The sequence below is a fragment of the Tupaia chinensis genome, unplaced genomic scaffold (genome assembly GCF_000334495.1).
Source record: "Tupaia chinensis unplaced genomic scaffold, TupChi_1.0 Scaffold000354_1, whole genome shotgun sequence".
In the NCBI taxonomy this organism is placed as follows: Eukaryota; Metazoa; Chordata; class Mammalia; order Scandentia; family Tupaiidae; genus Tupaia; species Tupaia belangeri.
The window spans coordinates 10527193-10542401 of NW_006159849.1; the positions used below are offsets into that span (position 1 = coordinate 10527193).

The following is a 15209-nucleotide window of genomic DNA, read 5'->3' on the forward strand; positions in this document are numbered from 1 at the left end:
CGCAGCTGCCCGCAGCCGCAGGGAGCCCTAGTCGCGCCTCCGCCTGGTGCGCCCTCCTCGGCCCGTGGACCCCGTGCTGCACTCTGCTGCTGGCATGTGTGCCGCCCGGATGCCGCCCCTGGCGCACATCTTCCGAGGGACGTTCGTCCACTCCACCTGGACCTGTCCCATGGAGGTGCTGCGGGATCACCTCCTTGGCGTGAGCGACAGCGGCAAAGTAAGCGGGCGCGGGGTCTGGCGCAACCCGACGGGCGGGCGGACAGGTGGAAGGAACCCGGCCCCGGGCGCTGCAGCACCCCGGGGTCACTCCGCTAGGAGCTGGCGCCGCGGCTCCGGAGTTGAACTTGAGGGTTCGCCTCTTGGGAAAGGCAGAGAACCCTGGAACTCTGCTGGTGGGCAGGCTCGGGTGTCCCGAGTTCCCGGAAGCCAAGGACGGTGGAGAACTCACACCACCGCAGGTTTTACAGCCGCCTGGGCTGCGGTGGATAGGGGGAGCAAGGGTATATGTCCCCTGCCCCAAATCTTAAAGAGATGGCTACTAAACCTGAACCTGACTTCATCTCTGCATCGCTGGTGCCCAGCACAGTGCTTAGTACCGGGTAGGCGTTTCATAAATTCGGTGGAATTTATTGTGGAAGAAATGTAAGGGGAGAGGAGCCATTTGATCCGTGTTGTTTAGCGTGTTCAATCCAAAAAATAAGCAAAGAGCTGATTTCATTCACTCCATCATTCAACAGAGACAGTGTGCTAATGATTCCAGCTAGACAACTTGCAGTACTAAAAAAGATAGTTCGAGAGAAATGATTCATCTCTCTCTCTCACATGCACACATTGTAACCATTTGCATCGATGGAAGCAGTTCCAGTCAGGTTCAAAATGTCTTCTATATCTTCTACACCTCTGTTTTCCCCAAATCAGGATTTCTACACATGACACCACTCCCTTGGTGTCTGACAGTTACTGTTCCATGCACACAGACAGTGACTGTATCAGCAGTGGCCAGGGCAGTTTGGTAAGTGAAACCATTCCAGTTCCAGAAGAAAAAAATAAGTACCATAATCATGAGGGTGGCGTGTTTCTGAGCTGTTTCCCTATTACCAGTTTGGTTAGCAAAAGGTACACCATATTTGCAGTTTCTCAGGCTAAGGATAGGATTCTTGGTTAAAGATGCTCCTGAGTCAGTGACAGTTTGGAGTCGTGATTCTTACACTTGGGGGTAACTAAACCCGGTTTTCTTATGTTGCTTAAAACATATTCTCCCTATGCATCTTCAGAGAGCCTGCTGTTGTGTTTCCAAGGTGATAAAACTCTCAGAGCTCTCCCCAATGGGGAGATTCCAATGAAACTTGGGACTGAGGAATCCTGGCGTGGAGAGTTGGCCTTCAAGTGTCAGGGAGCACTGAGGTCTGGGGCAAGTACCAGGAAGACAGGACACAGAGGTGGGGAAACTGGTGAAAGATGGGAGATTCGTTTCATTACAGGTGCTGTTCAACTCTTAGGTTTGGGGTTTTATGAAATTAATTTCCCATACCTAGAATTTCAATTGGTAAGGTTGTAGGCAAGAGAGTGAGTTTGGGGACTGTTTTTCACCAATGGAGAGGACTAAGAAAAGGAAATAACTTATCAAAAGAATCACCTTTCCTGGGGGTTGTGCAGAAGAAAAAGAAAGGGGCATTCTGAACATGCAATTAGTAGTTGAGTCAGGCAGTCTATTCCTAACTAAGGAGCGTTCTGAGGTTGTAAATTTAGAAAACACGCCATTCCCCCACGAGATAAAATTACTGAGGGACTGGATAAAAAGGTTTGTTAATCAAGGGGCTTAGATTTCATGTGGAGGACTCTGTTGTAACTGTTGCTCTCCTGGTTGGTGCAAGGAGTTGATTCCTGCCTGTGTTCAAAGCGAGGCATGTCAAATAGGTAGTCCACATTTGATTTCTACCACTTGAAAACAGGTAATGGCTCACTTTGAGGGTTGCTGGGATAAGTATTTTATCTATTTAAAATATTTTGAAGTTCGTAAATGAAAACAATATCCCCTTGCCGTAAATGCATATGCCGAATCACCACGATCGTTCTGTTTTTACTGAGATCTTAACCATGAGGAGTGCTTGTTGAAGTGCTGATTCCTGGACACCCTGCTCAGGGGAGCTAAACCTAGTGGCCTGGACTGAGTCTCAGGAAATGGCCTTCCCACAAGCAGCCCTGGAAATTCAGAGGTAGAAGTGGGTGGATTGCATCTTGAGTAACGGTGGCATATATGAATAGCTTCTGTGATAAAACCGGTTCTGTGAGGTATCAGAGCTCATTTCTCGGTTTCAAGCCCAGGTCTGGGGCGGCATCTCAGAGGGAGGGGACACAATTTTTCTGTCCTTCTTCTTCATTCTAAATCTCATTCCTTGTTTTATACAGGTTCATTTAGGCCTAGAAAATGAGAAAGACTAACTACTTTTAATTCACTAAATGAAAACTTATTCCGAATCAGGTTAATTTAAAAATATTATCTAGCCAACATTGTATTATTGAACAAAATTAAGAGTTAGTTTTTCTACTGAAGTGGCATGCAGCTTTAAAAAAAATAAAGACTCTAACGTGTAATTTGTTTAAACATTTAATCTTGAAACACGGTGTGCTCAGATATTACTGAGTTACCTGGCTCTTCCCACACATAACAGGGTCAGGTTGACTTTAAAGAGTCACAAAGATACCTTGGAACTTTTAATAATGCACACTTCTCCAGAAGCGAGAGCAAGATAGGGAATCATTTTGGAGGTAGTGCCCTGGGGTGGCAGGAGTAAGTCCTATGGAGAATCAGACACCTGTGTTCAAGTGGGAGTCTTTTTTTTTTAAATTTATATTTTTATACAGCTTTGTTTGCACATGTAAACCCTTTGCTTTTATATTCTAAGTTTTTAAAAAATAATTGTTTAATTTTATTTATTCATTCATTTATTTTAATTTGACCAGAGAGAGATATGCACACACACACACACACAGAGAGAGAGAGAGAGAGAGAGAGAAAGTGAGAAAGCAAGCCACCAGGTCCGGTATTCGAACCACAGTTGGTCATGTGGGAATGTCCAGTGCCTTAACCACCACGCCACCTGCTGGTCCCAAGTGGGAGTCTTCATTGTCTAACTGCTCTGAGATTCTCAAAGAGACCTAAACCCTCTGAACTTCAATTTCCTCAAATGCAGAATCACATTTCCTTTTGCTAACTATTACATGCATGAAAATGACTGGCATTGAGTGGATTCTTAATACCTGTCTCTTCATTCTTTCCGTCAACCCTTTCAAGCCTTTAACCTCTTGCTCACCACAGCATTGTTGCATGTTTCCACATGGGGGCACCCATGCAGGCCAAGTGGTGGAGAAGGAAGCCATGACTTGGGACAAACTATGTGAAGTGAAGGGGGTGATCACTGGACCTCAATTACGCAGCCTCAATGTCCATGCCATTAATCTACTGAGGCACAAAGATGCACCTGGGAAGAAAGAGCTAAGGGGTAGTTGCTGCTGGGCTTACCAACATGCTATTTTCAGTATTCCTTTTAATCTTCATAATGTTATTTCCTCTTACCAATAAGGAGTCTGAACTTGAAAAGTCATGGCATCAAAAATGGTGGTGATGTAGCTAGATTTCAAATTACTATGGGTCCAAGGTCAGGTTTTCTTTACAGTCTGCTTCCCTAAGACATGGCTCCTGACCTCAAATAACTTGCACTTTAGCAAGGGAGCTGACATTTGTAGCTATGATAAAAGTGGACTTTTAATACCAGACTTGTTGCTAGAGATAAGTTAAAGAACGAAGTGCACAAACTCTGCCCTGCCCTTGTGAGGCTGATAATCTAGTGATAAATTTCCAGAATCTGCTATGACCCATCAGAACTTGAGCTAGTCTGGTGGTGGAGGGGAGGCTTTCCCCAGTGTGAGGGGACACTTAAGTTGTGATCTGAAGGATGAATAGAAGTTAAATAGTTAAGGCAGGCAAGACTGGGAGTAGAGTAGAGCCTGGTAGGTAGAGGGAATGGCCTGTGCAAAGGTCCTGGGATCAGAAGAAATAAAAGTGTCAAGGTGGTTCAAATCCTGCAGGTTGAGAAGAATAACACAAGGTAAGGCAGGACAGGTAGGTAGGGCAAGAGCACAGACAGCTGATTGTGCCATGATCATGGTTATAGTTTTTAAAGGTCATTCTAACTTCAGGGTAAAGAATGCATTTGAAGGGACTTGAATGCAGGCAAGGAGTCAGATAGGAGCTTGTTGTAGTAGCTTAGAGGAAATGAGATATATGGTATAGACAAGACAGGCGGTGTAGGCAGTCTATCAATGAAGACATGGACTCCTAAGAGTACTTTTAGCACTTACTGCCTATGTATATTTAATCAATTTACCAATATTTCTATTTTTAAACTTTCCAGTGTATAAAATAATTACTACAGTCTACCTCCTAGGGAAGTTGAAAGGATTCAATGACTTAGTAAGAGTGAAATATATGTAAAATAGTGCCTGGCTTGTAGTACATGTCGAATAAACACCAGCAGTTATTGTCAGCAATCAAGCTGGAGCAGTGGACAGAGCTGATGGCTATTTAGATCAAGTCAACTACATTTGATGAAAGCTTGTATATAGAAGCTTTAGGCAAGAACATCGTGAATGACTGATGGGTGTGTATAAATGTATTTTAATAGTACAGCAGGACACAAGTTGGCCAGTGATAGGAAAAGCTTCCTGAAGGAAGTAGTAATGGAGCTGAAATTGAAAAAATAGGGGGACCAGCAGATAGAATAATGGTTACATCTCTGGACTCCCACATAGTCAACCGTGGTTTGAGTCCCAGGCCCGGCAGCTTAAAACTCACATGAGGCACATGTGTGTGCTTCCCAAAATCCCAAGAAGAGAATCGAGGGGAAGGGACCGCAGTATGACCATCCCCCCCGGAGGGGGGGATTTCTTGCTTTCTGTCTCTCTATTTCTCTGTCTCTCCAGTGAGTGCACACACCCTATCAGAAAAAAAAAATCTCTTAATGAAAAAAAAAGTCTGATAGGACTTAAATGTGCAAAAAAGTATCAAATAGCCCTAGAGAAAATAATAGCCTTTTTTTTTTTTTAAGGAGAGGTTTTTGCTATAGGGCACGTGCACTTGCCAGAAAGACAGAGAGAGACAGAGAGACAGAAATCACCCCCCAGGGGGGATGGCCACGCCACAATCCCTTCTCCATTCTCCTCTCGGGATCTTGGGCATGCACGCACATGCGCCTGGCATGAGTTTAAGCCACTGGGTCCAGGACTCGAACCGTGGTCGACTACATGGGAGTTCAGTGACATAGCCATTATGCTAATTGCTGGTCCCAAGAATAGCCATTTTAAAAAATCAGTTCTCAAGATGTCTAAAGGAAAGAAAAGTTATATTTCACCTACTGTTTCACCATCTTGCCTTGCTACAGGTTCTCAGTCTGACTCACAAAACCAAAGATTCTGTGTTTTTCTTTCTTCCTGGTTGAGAGGGTGAAGATCCACCTTCCTGTCAAACTTGGGAACTCAGGGTATCCTTCTGGTCCTAAAAATGGAAATTGGACTAAGCCATTCCATCTGAGGCTGCTGAAGAGGTGAAGTTTGCTTTCATCAGAAAGATGCTATCCTGCCCAAGCATCACAGGGTTGTCTTGTAAATCCCCATTTTTCTGGGAGATGGTTGCATTTTCCACAAGGCTCATGGCAGACATTTCCAGTCACCCACTTTATAGGCATCACCCCTTCTTCCTTTTAACACAGTCTGGATTTTGTCTGTCTGTAACTTAGCTTGTGGATACATGATAGGATAAGCCAGTCCTGGTTATTTTATTCCCATTGACCGGATACTTATTTGCCCAGCTTCTTGGTAGCTAAAGATGGCTGCGACCACATTCTGGCACATGGGAAGTCTGCTTGGTAGCTTTGGTATGTGGGAAGAAAAGCCCCTTTATCTCCCTTTTTGATGCTCTTATTTAAAGACAGGATATTGGAACTAGCAGATGGCGAAATGGTTACGTTGCTGAACTCCCACGTAGTCGAACACAGATCAAGTCCCAGAAGTGGTGACTTGAAACGCATGTCAGGCATGTGTGCGTGCATGCCCAAGATCCCAAGAGGAGAATGAAGTAGAAGGGGTGCGGTAGGGCCATTGCCCCTGGGGGGTGATTTCTTCCTCTCTATCTCCCTCCGGCAAGTGTATATGCCTTAGAGCAAAAATCTTGCTAAAAAATAAGAAAAAAAAAAAAAAGGAGGCTATCTAGAGCTGCTGCCATGAACATCTGAGACTATGAGGAAGAGTTGAAGATGATTTTTAGAGACACCAACCTGGCCTTTGATTTCATTGAGCAGTTTTACTTCCCTTAGCACTGCCTACCTTCAGACATCTTTAAAAGTTTATTTCTTTCTTACACAAGTGACAGAGACACCCAGAAAGAGACAGAGAGACAGAAAGACAGAACGCCCAACAGGGTCAGAATACTGCAATCCACCCCTAGCCTCTGTCAGCCCTGGATCATGGGCACTTGCTTGCCTGGTACAATATATTCAGGGAATTCCCTGAACATGAACCCAGAACCTTCCCGTGTGGATCAGCCATGGAGAGCATTGTGTTTTACCACCATCAGGTCCTCTGAATCTTTTTTGAAAATTACTTATTTATTTAATTTGTTTTCATTCTTTTAAATGTGTAATACTGCATGTACACTCACCAGAGGGAGATGAGAGATGAGAGAGAGATATAGTGAGAAAGCAAGTCACCAGGTGTGGTACTTGAACCATGGTCAGACATGTGAGAGTCCAGCACCTTAACCACTGGACCACCTGCTGGCCCAGGTTCTCAGAAATTTTTTTGTGAGATAGCAAAATACCTTTGTTACCTAAACCTTTATTAGTTAGTCTGTTCATTGCAGCCCCATTGTACCCTTATTTTTACATTGTGTCTCAAAGAATATATTATTTTTCAAAGCATTGCAAACTACCTTCTCTTTGTTCTTTTCTATCATCTCCTTATTGCCCAAATATATCCATTTCTTCAGGAGGTGCCCATATCAGTAGTCAGGTCCTGCCAATTTTCCCTGGGATGTCTGTGTGCGTGCACATTTCTACAGCCGTTGTCCACACATAGCCCATCACTGCTGTTTGTTTAAAGTGTTATGGAAGCCTCCTGTTTGCTCTCCTCATTCTAGTATTTCCTCCGTGTCACTGACGTGGATGATATACCTCCTCTTCCGCCACAGTCTTTGTCTCACTATTTCCTTGAAGGTCCAACATTATTTGACCACACCTGTTTTTTAATTTTTCCTTCCACTTCATTTCTCTGACTGGCAAATGGGAATACGATTACCATTAAGTGGCTTACACCACGATGTGCCCATGAGTCAAAGGATGTCTAGCCATGCAGAGATCTTACTGTTTCCCAGGACATAATGCCCTTCTATGCCTCCATTTTGGGGCACCAATCTCTCAACCTAGATTTTTATTTTCTACCAGAGGATATGTGTACTCACCAGAGAGAGGGAGAGGGAGAAGAAGAGGGAGAGAGAGAGAAATAGAAAGAGAGAGAAACTCCAATGGGATGTGGTCACACTGCAATTCTTGTTCCTCTATTTCTTCATTTCATCAGTATTTGAGGCACACACCCATGTGCCCAGTGTGTTTTTTAAGCCACTGGGGCTAGGATTCTAACTGAGGTTGGCCATGTGGGGCTTGTGGAGAAGCCCTCCTTCTTATATCCCCCTTCCCATTCTCTCTCTAATCAAAATGAAATGCTCTTCCTTTAAAGACCAACGTGGAAGTCTTCTTTCCCTGAAAATCTTCCTTGGTCATCATCCCTGAGAATAGATCACCCTTCCTCTGTCCTACCATAAATTTTTGCATGTATTTCAGCTCATTGTTTTTCTTGGTAGTGAAGAGCATGGCTTCTGGATTCAGACTCTGTGAATTCAAATCCCAGCTATGCCCTATGGAGAAATTTTCTAGCATATCTGAGCCTTGGAATCCTCATTTATAAAAATGTGAACAAAAATGGCACTATTTCCTTGAAGGTCCAACATTATTTGACCACACCTGCTCTATGCGTAGTTTTTTAATCATTTTTCATGAACTTTTTGCAGCCCCCCTCCCCCATAGAGTTGTAAGCCAAATGAGCTGTGTGTAAAATACTTGGCACATAGAACTTGCTCAATAGATACTAGCAATTATTTTTTTTTTAGTATACTAATCATTTCATTTTGCTTTTGATTATACTTAGATCCTCTCACTGAGTCGATTTGAATTTCTTTGGCAAAAGGAAGGTGAATGGAGAGGAGGTTGCATCGGATAAGTTGTACCGTGTGGCAGACTCAGCTAGATCCTTTGCACATCAATAATCTTTAGATGAGGTAGCAGCATTGTCATTATCACTGCTGCTCTACAAACGAGGAAATGGAGGCACGAGAGTTATTTGACTTGGCTTGGTCACAGGGAGTAAATGGCAAAGCCAAGCCCAGAGCCATGCTGTCTGATAGCCAAAGTCCATTCTCCTTCCAGCAGTACTGAGTGCCCGCTACCATGCAAAGAGTAGAAACTCTTGTTCTCAGGGCCCCTACAACATTCTCATATTGTTGAAACACAAAGTAGGTGCATAGTAAAGGGTGTTGAAGGTGATTCACAACACAGTCCATTCACATGTGATGTGTTGAAAAAAGCAAAAGACATTCTAGTCCCAGAGAGATTTTTACAAAACATAATTTGATTTATTTTTAGATACTTAGAAGCAATACTGCTGGGCACAATTGGAGTTTGCCCCCTTCCAGTTGTGTAGTGTTTACTAACGCTGGAATTTCTTGGCAGTCCTGACCAATTGGGCAGTGGGGCTGTGAGGCAGCATGGGTGTTGATGCACACGGCACATGGCTGAATGTCCAGGAGGTTCTGACCAAGGCAGAGATGATAGACAATGTCTCTTGCAGGCCTACAGCATATCATTAGCCCAACTGACATTCACCTGATTTTAATGAGAAATTTAAAAATAAAATAATTAGGGATAAAGACCAGGAGGAAGCCTCTTATTTGTAAGAAGAGAAATCCTATCAGCCTGTATTTATATACTGCCTTTCTGTAGAAGAGAGTTAAGACAGACAGTGATACTTTTTATATGTTAGAAGGGAGAAGAGTCAGTTAACACAAAACAAAGCTTAGAACTAGATTTTAAGTACATTTTGAAATATCCACACTCTTATTGATCTCCAACTTTTCTAGCTGCCAGCTGGTAAAGAGAAATGCCTGTTAGCTAGTTGGCAATATCTGTACTGAAAGAGGCTGTTTAAAAAGAGCACATCTATGAGGGGGGTCTACAGAACATTCATGGAAAGTGCATATTATGAAAACAACTATGTATGGATTTCAAGTTTTCTTTTTGCACCAAGATAGACTCCTATTTCTGATTTTTCTTTGGACTTTTTGAAATCCTCTCATATTTAAAACAATAATTATTTATTTAATTTTATTTATTGTTATTATTACTCTTAAATTCACTATAGAACATGCGCACTCACCAGGGGTGTGAGGAGGAGGAGTGAGAAAGCAAGCCACCAGGTCTGGGACTCAAACCACAGTTGTCCATATGGGAGTTCAGTGCCCTAATCACCATGTCATTCATTGGCCCCTGAAGTCCTCTTATATTCTTGGTGCCAAGTTCAGACTGGAATTTCTTCTTCATGAACAGTACATCTTATAAGGGTGCTTAACTTTCTTACACAAGGTAGAGTTTCATAGTATTTTTTCTCCTGAGCACTTTTAACTTAAGCGGTTGACTTGACAAAAGAAGGGGTGCATAAAACTCTTCTGTAGGTCTGAGGCTGTGGAAGGGGAATAACAAGTTTGTCTGGGTAGCCAGGTCTTGGCTCATCTAAAATGATCTTCAGATGGACTTTAGGATGGCGGAGGGGTGATAGAACCAGATGTCCTCCAGGAGCTCCTCCTGAGAGTGGCCCCTTCTTTTTTTTTTGAATTGCCAGAGGGCATGTGCACTTACTAGGGAGGGACAGAGAGAGAGAGGACTAGGGAGAAAGTACCCCTCAATAGGCATGGTCACACTGGAATCCTTTCTCCATTTCTCCACCCTTTCGGGATTTAGGACATGCCTGCATATGTACCTAGAGTGTTTTTTCAAGACACTGGGGCCAGTAGTTGAACTGTGGTCAGCTCTGTGGGATCCAACTCCCTTAACCCCTTTGCTATAGGCTGGCCCAGGAGTGATCCTTTCCATAGAGATTTTGACAAACACAATGGGCAGGAGCTCAGGCAGTTTTCCTTAGCAAAGCCTGGACTGCAACTATTCTGTGCTACCTGCAAAAGGCAGACACACATGTATTTATAAAAAACTATACATAGATTTCATATATTTTTTTTAAACCAAGTAAGTGGCAAAGTCAAGTTCAGAGTGATGCCTACCTGATAGCCATTTAAGATAAGATATTGAGGAGCCTAACTGAGAGACTAAGTAGGTTCAAATATTGAGGAGCTTAATTTTAGATATTGAGGAGTCTAACTGAGGTATTAAATAGGTTCAAATCAATTGTGTTAGGAAAAAAACTACTCTTGTTAGGAGGTATGTTCATTCTGAGCCCTCTTGGTTTGTGTTTCATTTTATTTATGCTCAAATCATTATTAATTAAGGTTCCCTTCAGTAACATCTCTTTAATACTTCTCTATTTTTAAGTGGCCTTTTCCTCCTGATGTTTCTTTGAAGATCTGTTCTGCTTTTATAGTATTTATATATGTTTACTCACTAGGTACATAATTTGTATATATATTTTCTTCTTTTTTTTGAGAGAGAGATTTTTGCTATAGGGCACATGTGCTCACCAGAAAGACAGAGAGAGACAGATACAGAAAGCGAGAAATCACCCCCCAGGGGGATGGCCATGCCGCAATCCCTTCTCCTCCATTCTCCTCTTGGGATCTTGGGCACACATGCACATGCAGCTGGCATGAGTTTAAGCCACTGGGTCCGGGACTTGAACCACAGTCGACTACATGGGAGTCCAGTGACATAGCCATTATACCAACTGCTGGTCCTCTAATTTGTATATATTTTCATTCCAATGTGAAATTCACTTACATGACAAAAGAGAAAAATTGAAAACATCTAAATCTAGGAAGCATAAGATCTTGCAAATTACGTAAGTGTGGTAATATTTATTAAATGAATGAGTGTACTTAGAAATCACAAACTGTTGCTGATTATCTTCATATTTGCTGAGATTTTCTAAAATGTGTATACTCTAGAAAGTACAATATTGCACATAATTTAATCTTGTCTCAAGAGTACTTTTGATTGCACAAAATATAGATGTTCAGAAGTTGTTTGTTCCAATGATGAAATCTATTCTGCTTTGAAAATGATGTTACTTTTAAGAGGTTTTTGTTTTATGTCAAACATAGAAATTGGAGATTACTTTTTTGCATTTTACTACCTGTAGATTTTGCTTTCAGTTATTCATTTTGCAAATATTGAGCATCCATTGTATATTATGTGTTTAATACTCTAAAGAACTAGATTCTGTGGCCTGTAACTCAGTAACAAGCAACATTCTCTAACTTCCTAACATTTTGTAAATCTGTATTTGCTGCCAAATGTTCAGTATCACAGATAAAAGGGTATCTTTAATCAGAATTAACCCTATCAGTGGATACAATTATAGGGGACATAAAACAAAAGAAATTAAATGACTTGCCCAATGGGACCCAGCTAAGAAGGAATAGAGTTGGGACTTGAATCCAGATCTGTTTTCTCTATACTATTTATTATCTCTGAATTTGGTTTAAAGACCTTGGTTACTATTTCAGCCCTCTGAGCACTTAAAATTATTTTTCTCAGTCTATGTAAATGTGAATTTTTCTGTGGAGGGGGTTCTCAGCTTTCATTAGATCTTGAAAGGGTAAGTGACCTAAAAATGTCAAAACCCTCTAGATTATCTATTCTTATACCTCAAGTAAAACTATCAATATTTTCATATGTACAGCATTCCTGTCTGGCCTTTATTTAAGTGCTTTCAGTGATTAATGTACCAGAAATATATTGATCTACCCCACTGAGTGTTGGTAATGTCATTTTTTTTTCAATCTCCAAAATTTAAAAGCCAGTTTGAGTCTCATCCACTACAATTGTTGGAAAGTCCAATATCAGTCATTTGGGGAGCTCTCTTTCTTTTCTTTTTACCCTATAAGGATTCTGGAGACTTTCATGATCCAAAGATTTATTCATTCCCCAGATACTGATTATTTATTATATCCCAGGTGTTGTCTTTGTTCTAGAGCTACAGTTGGGAAAGAGATAAAGCCGAAGCCCATGGCCTCATGGAACTTTCTTCCAGTTCCAAAAAGGGATCTTTCAGGTGTTCAGTTCCTAAATGAGGATAGTCCCTTACCTCTAAGTCCATGGTGATCACTGTTGACCTTGTTCCTTCTGACCACCTGAGGGTGTACTTGGGTGCTGACCCCAACCGTCTGTCCACTATTACTACCCTGTCTGGGCAGAAAAGAACCTTCTCCACGGGCAACCCAGTGGCATTTCACACCTTGTACTCAGCTTGTTCTAGGATAGCTCATACAGGTCACTGTGGCCAGTTTGGTGTTAATATTTGGCTTCCCCTCTAGAGATAAGAACAATGTTTCATTCTTTCCTGGTGCATGTAAGACAATAAATAAAGCATAAGAAGAATCTGTTAGTTGCTCAACTACAAGATACACTCTTAGGTGTTCAACTATGATAGTAACTTTTTTTTTTTAAAGAGAAATTTTTTTCTACAGGGCCCATCTGCTGGCCAGAGAGACATAGAGACAGAAAGTGAGAAATCACCCCCTCACCCCCAGAGAGGATGGCCATGACGCAATCCCTTCTTCTCTATTCTCCTCTTGGGATCTTGGGCACACACTCACATGCACCCAGCATGAATTTTAAGCTACTAGGTCTAGGACTCGAACCACGGTCAACTACGTGGGAGTCCAGCCATATAACCATTACACCACCTGCTAGTCCCACAATAAAAGATCCACAGTACATTTTAAACATGATTTAAAATGTTTGATCATTTCAAATATTAGGAGCACATCTCTTTTACTAAGCAGATTTGCATACTACGACATGAGTAAAATGAAATACATTTTTTTGTGTAAGTCATCTTCTTACATTGCATTTGAATTCTTGCCCCTGATGGTGGATATAACCTCACAGATCCAAGACACACTGGTGATGATTCAATCATTTTAACAACAGTCATGATGGCAAACATCGATTAACACTTACGTGCTAGTCCTGGTGCTGAATACACTGCATGTAGTTCCTTATTGATCCTCAGGACTGCTTTATGATGTTTTCAGGTTACTCATTAGCATCCTTTTCTTTCAGCTTAAAGAAATCCCTTTAGCATCTCTTCTAAGACAGCTCTGGTGGTTGGTAACAAACTCTTTCTGCTTTTGTATATCTGGAAAAGTCTGTATTGTCCTTCATTTCTGAAGGACAACTCTGCTAGGTACAGTATTCTTAATTGGAAGGATTTTTCCTTTTCAGCACTCTGATTATATCAAGCTACTCTCTCTTGACCTGTGAGATTTCTGCTGAGAAGTCTGCTGCTTGCTGTGTTAGAACATCCTTAACTGTAATTTGCTGCTGTTTTCTTGTCATTATCAGGATTCTTTCTTTGTCTTTGATTTTTGACAGTTAAATTACAACTATTAATCTTGGGATCAACTTATTTGGACTCAATCTGATTGGATACCTATGAACTCCCTCTACCTGTATATTTATATCTTTTTCCAGATTTGGGAATCTTGCTTGCTATTATTTCCTTAAATAAGATTTCTATCATTTTATTTTTCTCTTTTTCCTCTTTAATTCAATCACTCAAAATTTCCACTTTGTATGCTGTCTCATAAATTCTATAAGTTCTCTTCATTGCTCAACATCCCTCATTGTATGGCAAATGCAAATCAAAACAACAATGAGATACCATCTAACCTCAGTCAGAATGACTAAGATTAAAAAAACAAAAAGAAGATAAGTGCTGGCAGGGGTGTGGTGAAAGGGGAACTCTCTTACACTGCTGGTGGAAATGTAAATTGGTCCAATCACTGTGGAGAACAATTTGGAGATTCCTCAAAAATCTACAAATAGAACTACCATTTGATCCAGCAATCCCACTCCTTGATATCTACCCAAAGGACAGAATACTACTTAATTGGAAAAGTGCTTGCACATCAATATTTATTGTGGCACTATTCACAAATGCTAAGTCATGCCCATATTCATGGGCATTTGGATAGAAAAAATGGATAGAAAAACTGTGGCACATATACTCTATGGAATACTATTCAGCCATAAAAAAACAACAAAACTTTTGACAGGAAGTGGACGAATATGGAAGATTTACTGTTGAGTGAAGCAAGCCAGGCTATGAAGGAGAGGCATTGTATGTCCCCACTTAATATATACCTAGTGTCTGCACTCTATGATTGAAATGGATTGATTAAAGGATATAGAAATACAGTATATAGATGTAAATACCAGATATAGTATGTATGAAAGAGGAGGGTCTGAGGAAGGACATTTAGAAGAAAAATAGGGAGGCAAAACATTAATTGGACAAAAAAAAGTGGTATTATCTGTTGAAGATATTTTATAGTTTTATCAACTGTACTAGGGAGAAATGTTCAACTGTTGAAATATCCATTTTATAAGCCAAATAATGTGATTGCATGTATAAAAGAAAATGAAATAAAAACATAAAAAATACATATAAAAAAGTAAAGATTATTTAAGAAATTGTGTGATCAATAAAAAGTGGGAGGGAAAGGAATGGAATACAACTGTAGACACTAGAGATAGTGTGAGAAGAGGGTGGGAAAGGGCAGAGAGTCCAACATAGGGGTAAGTATATATATATATACACATATATGTGAAACTAGAAATGGAAAATTATTGATGACAACATACATGATTAATCCACTTTGCAGTATATTCTGGATGGGAAACCACTTTTTTAATGCTGTGATGATGATGAGAGGATGAATGTACATTAATTAGTTTAAAAAAAGTTTCAGGAAAAAAAATGCATATCTGATGACCGCAGTAAGCTATATAGTCCCAGCTAGGTGCTACTTTATAGTATGTTCATTCTACTTACTGAAGTTTATGCCTAAAGTCAGACTTGTGTTCATGGAT

General features: G+C 41.0%; 1 protein-coding gene across 2 annotated transcripts in view; it reads left to right on the plus strand.

The window, feature by feature from the left end:
- The first annotated feature begins 6 nt into the window (after nt 1-6).
- The window catches only part of GDA (guanine deaminase), a 121891-nt gene continuing 106688 nt past the window's right edge, over nt 7-15209 (plus strand). The window contains exon 1 of one of the 2 annotated variants that reach the window (XM_006152496.2): nt 7-217. In XM_006152496.2, the coding sequence (XP_006152558.1) occupies nt 95-217 (123 nt within the window). In that variant the 5' untranslated portion in view covers nt 7-94. The remainder of the gene's footprint in view (nt 218-15209) is intronic. The other variant, XM_006152497.2, reaches the window with a different exon arrangement.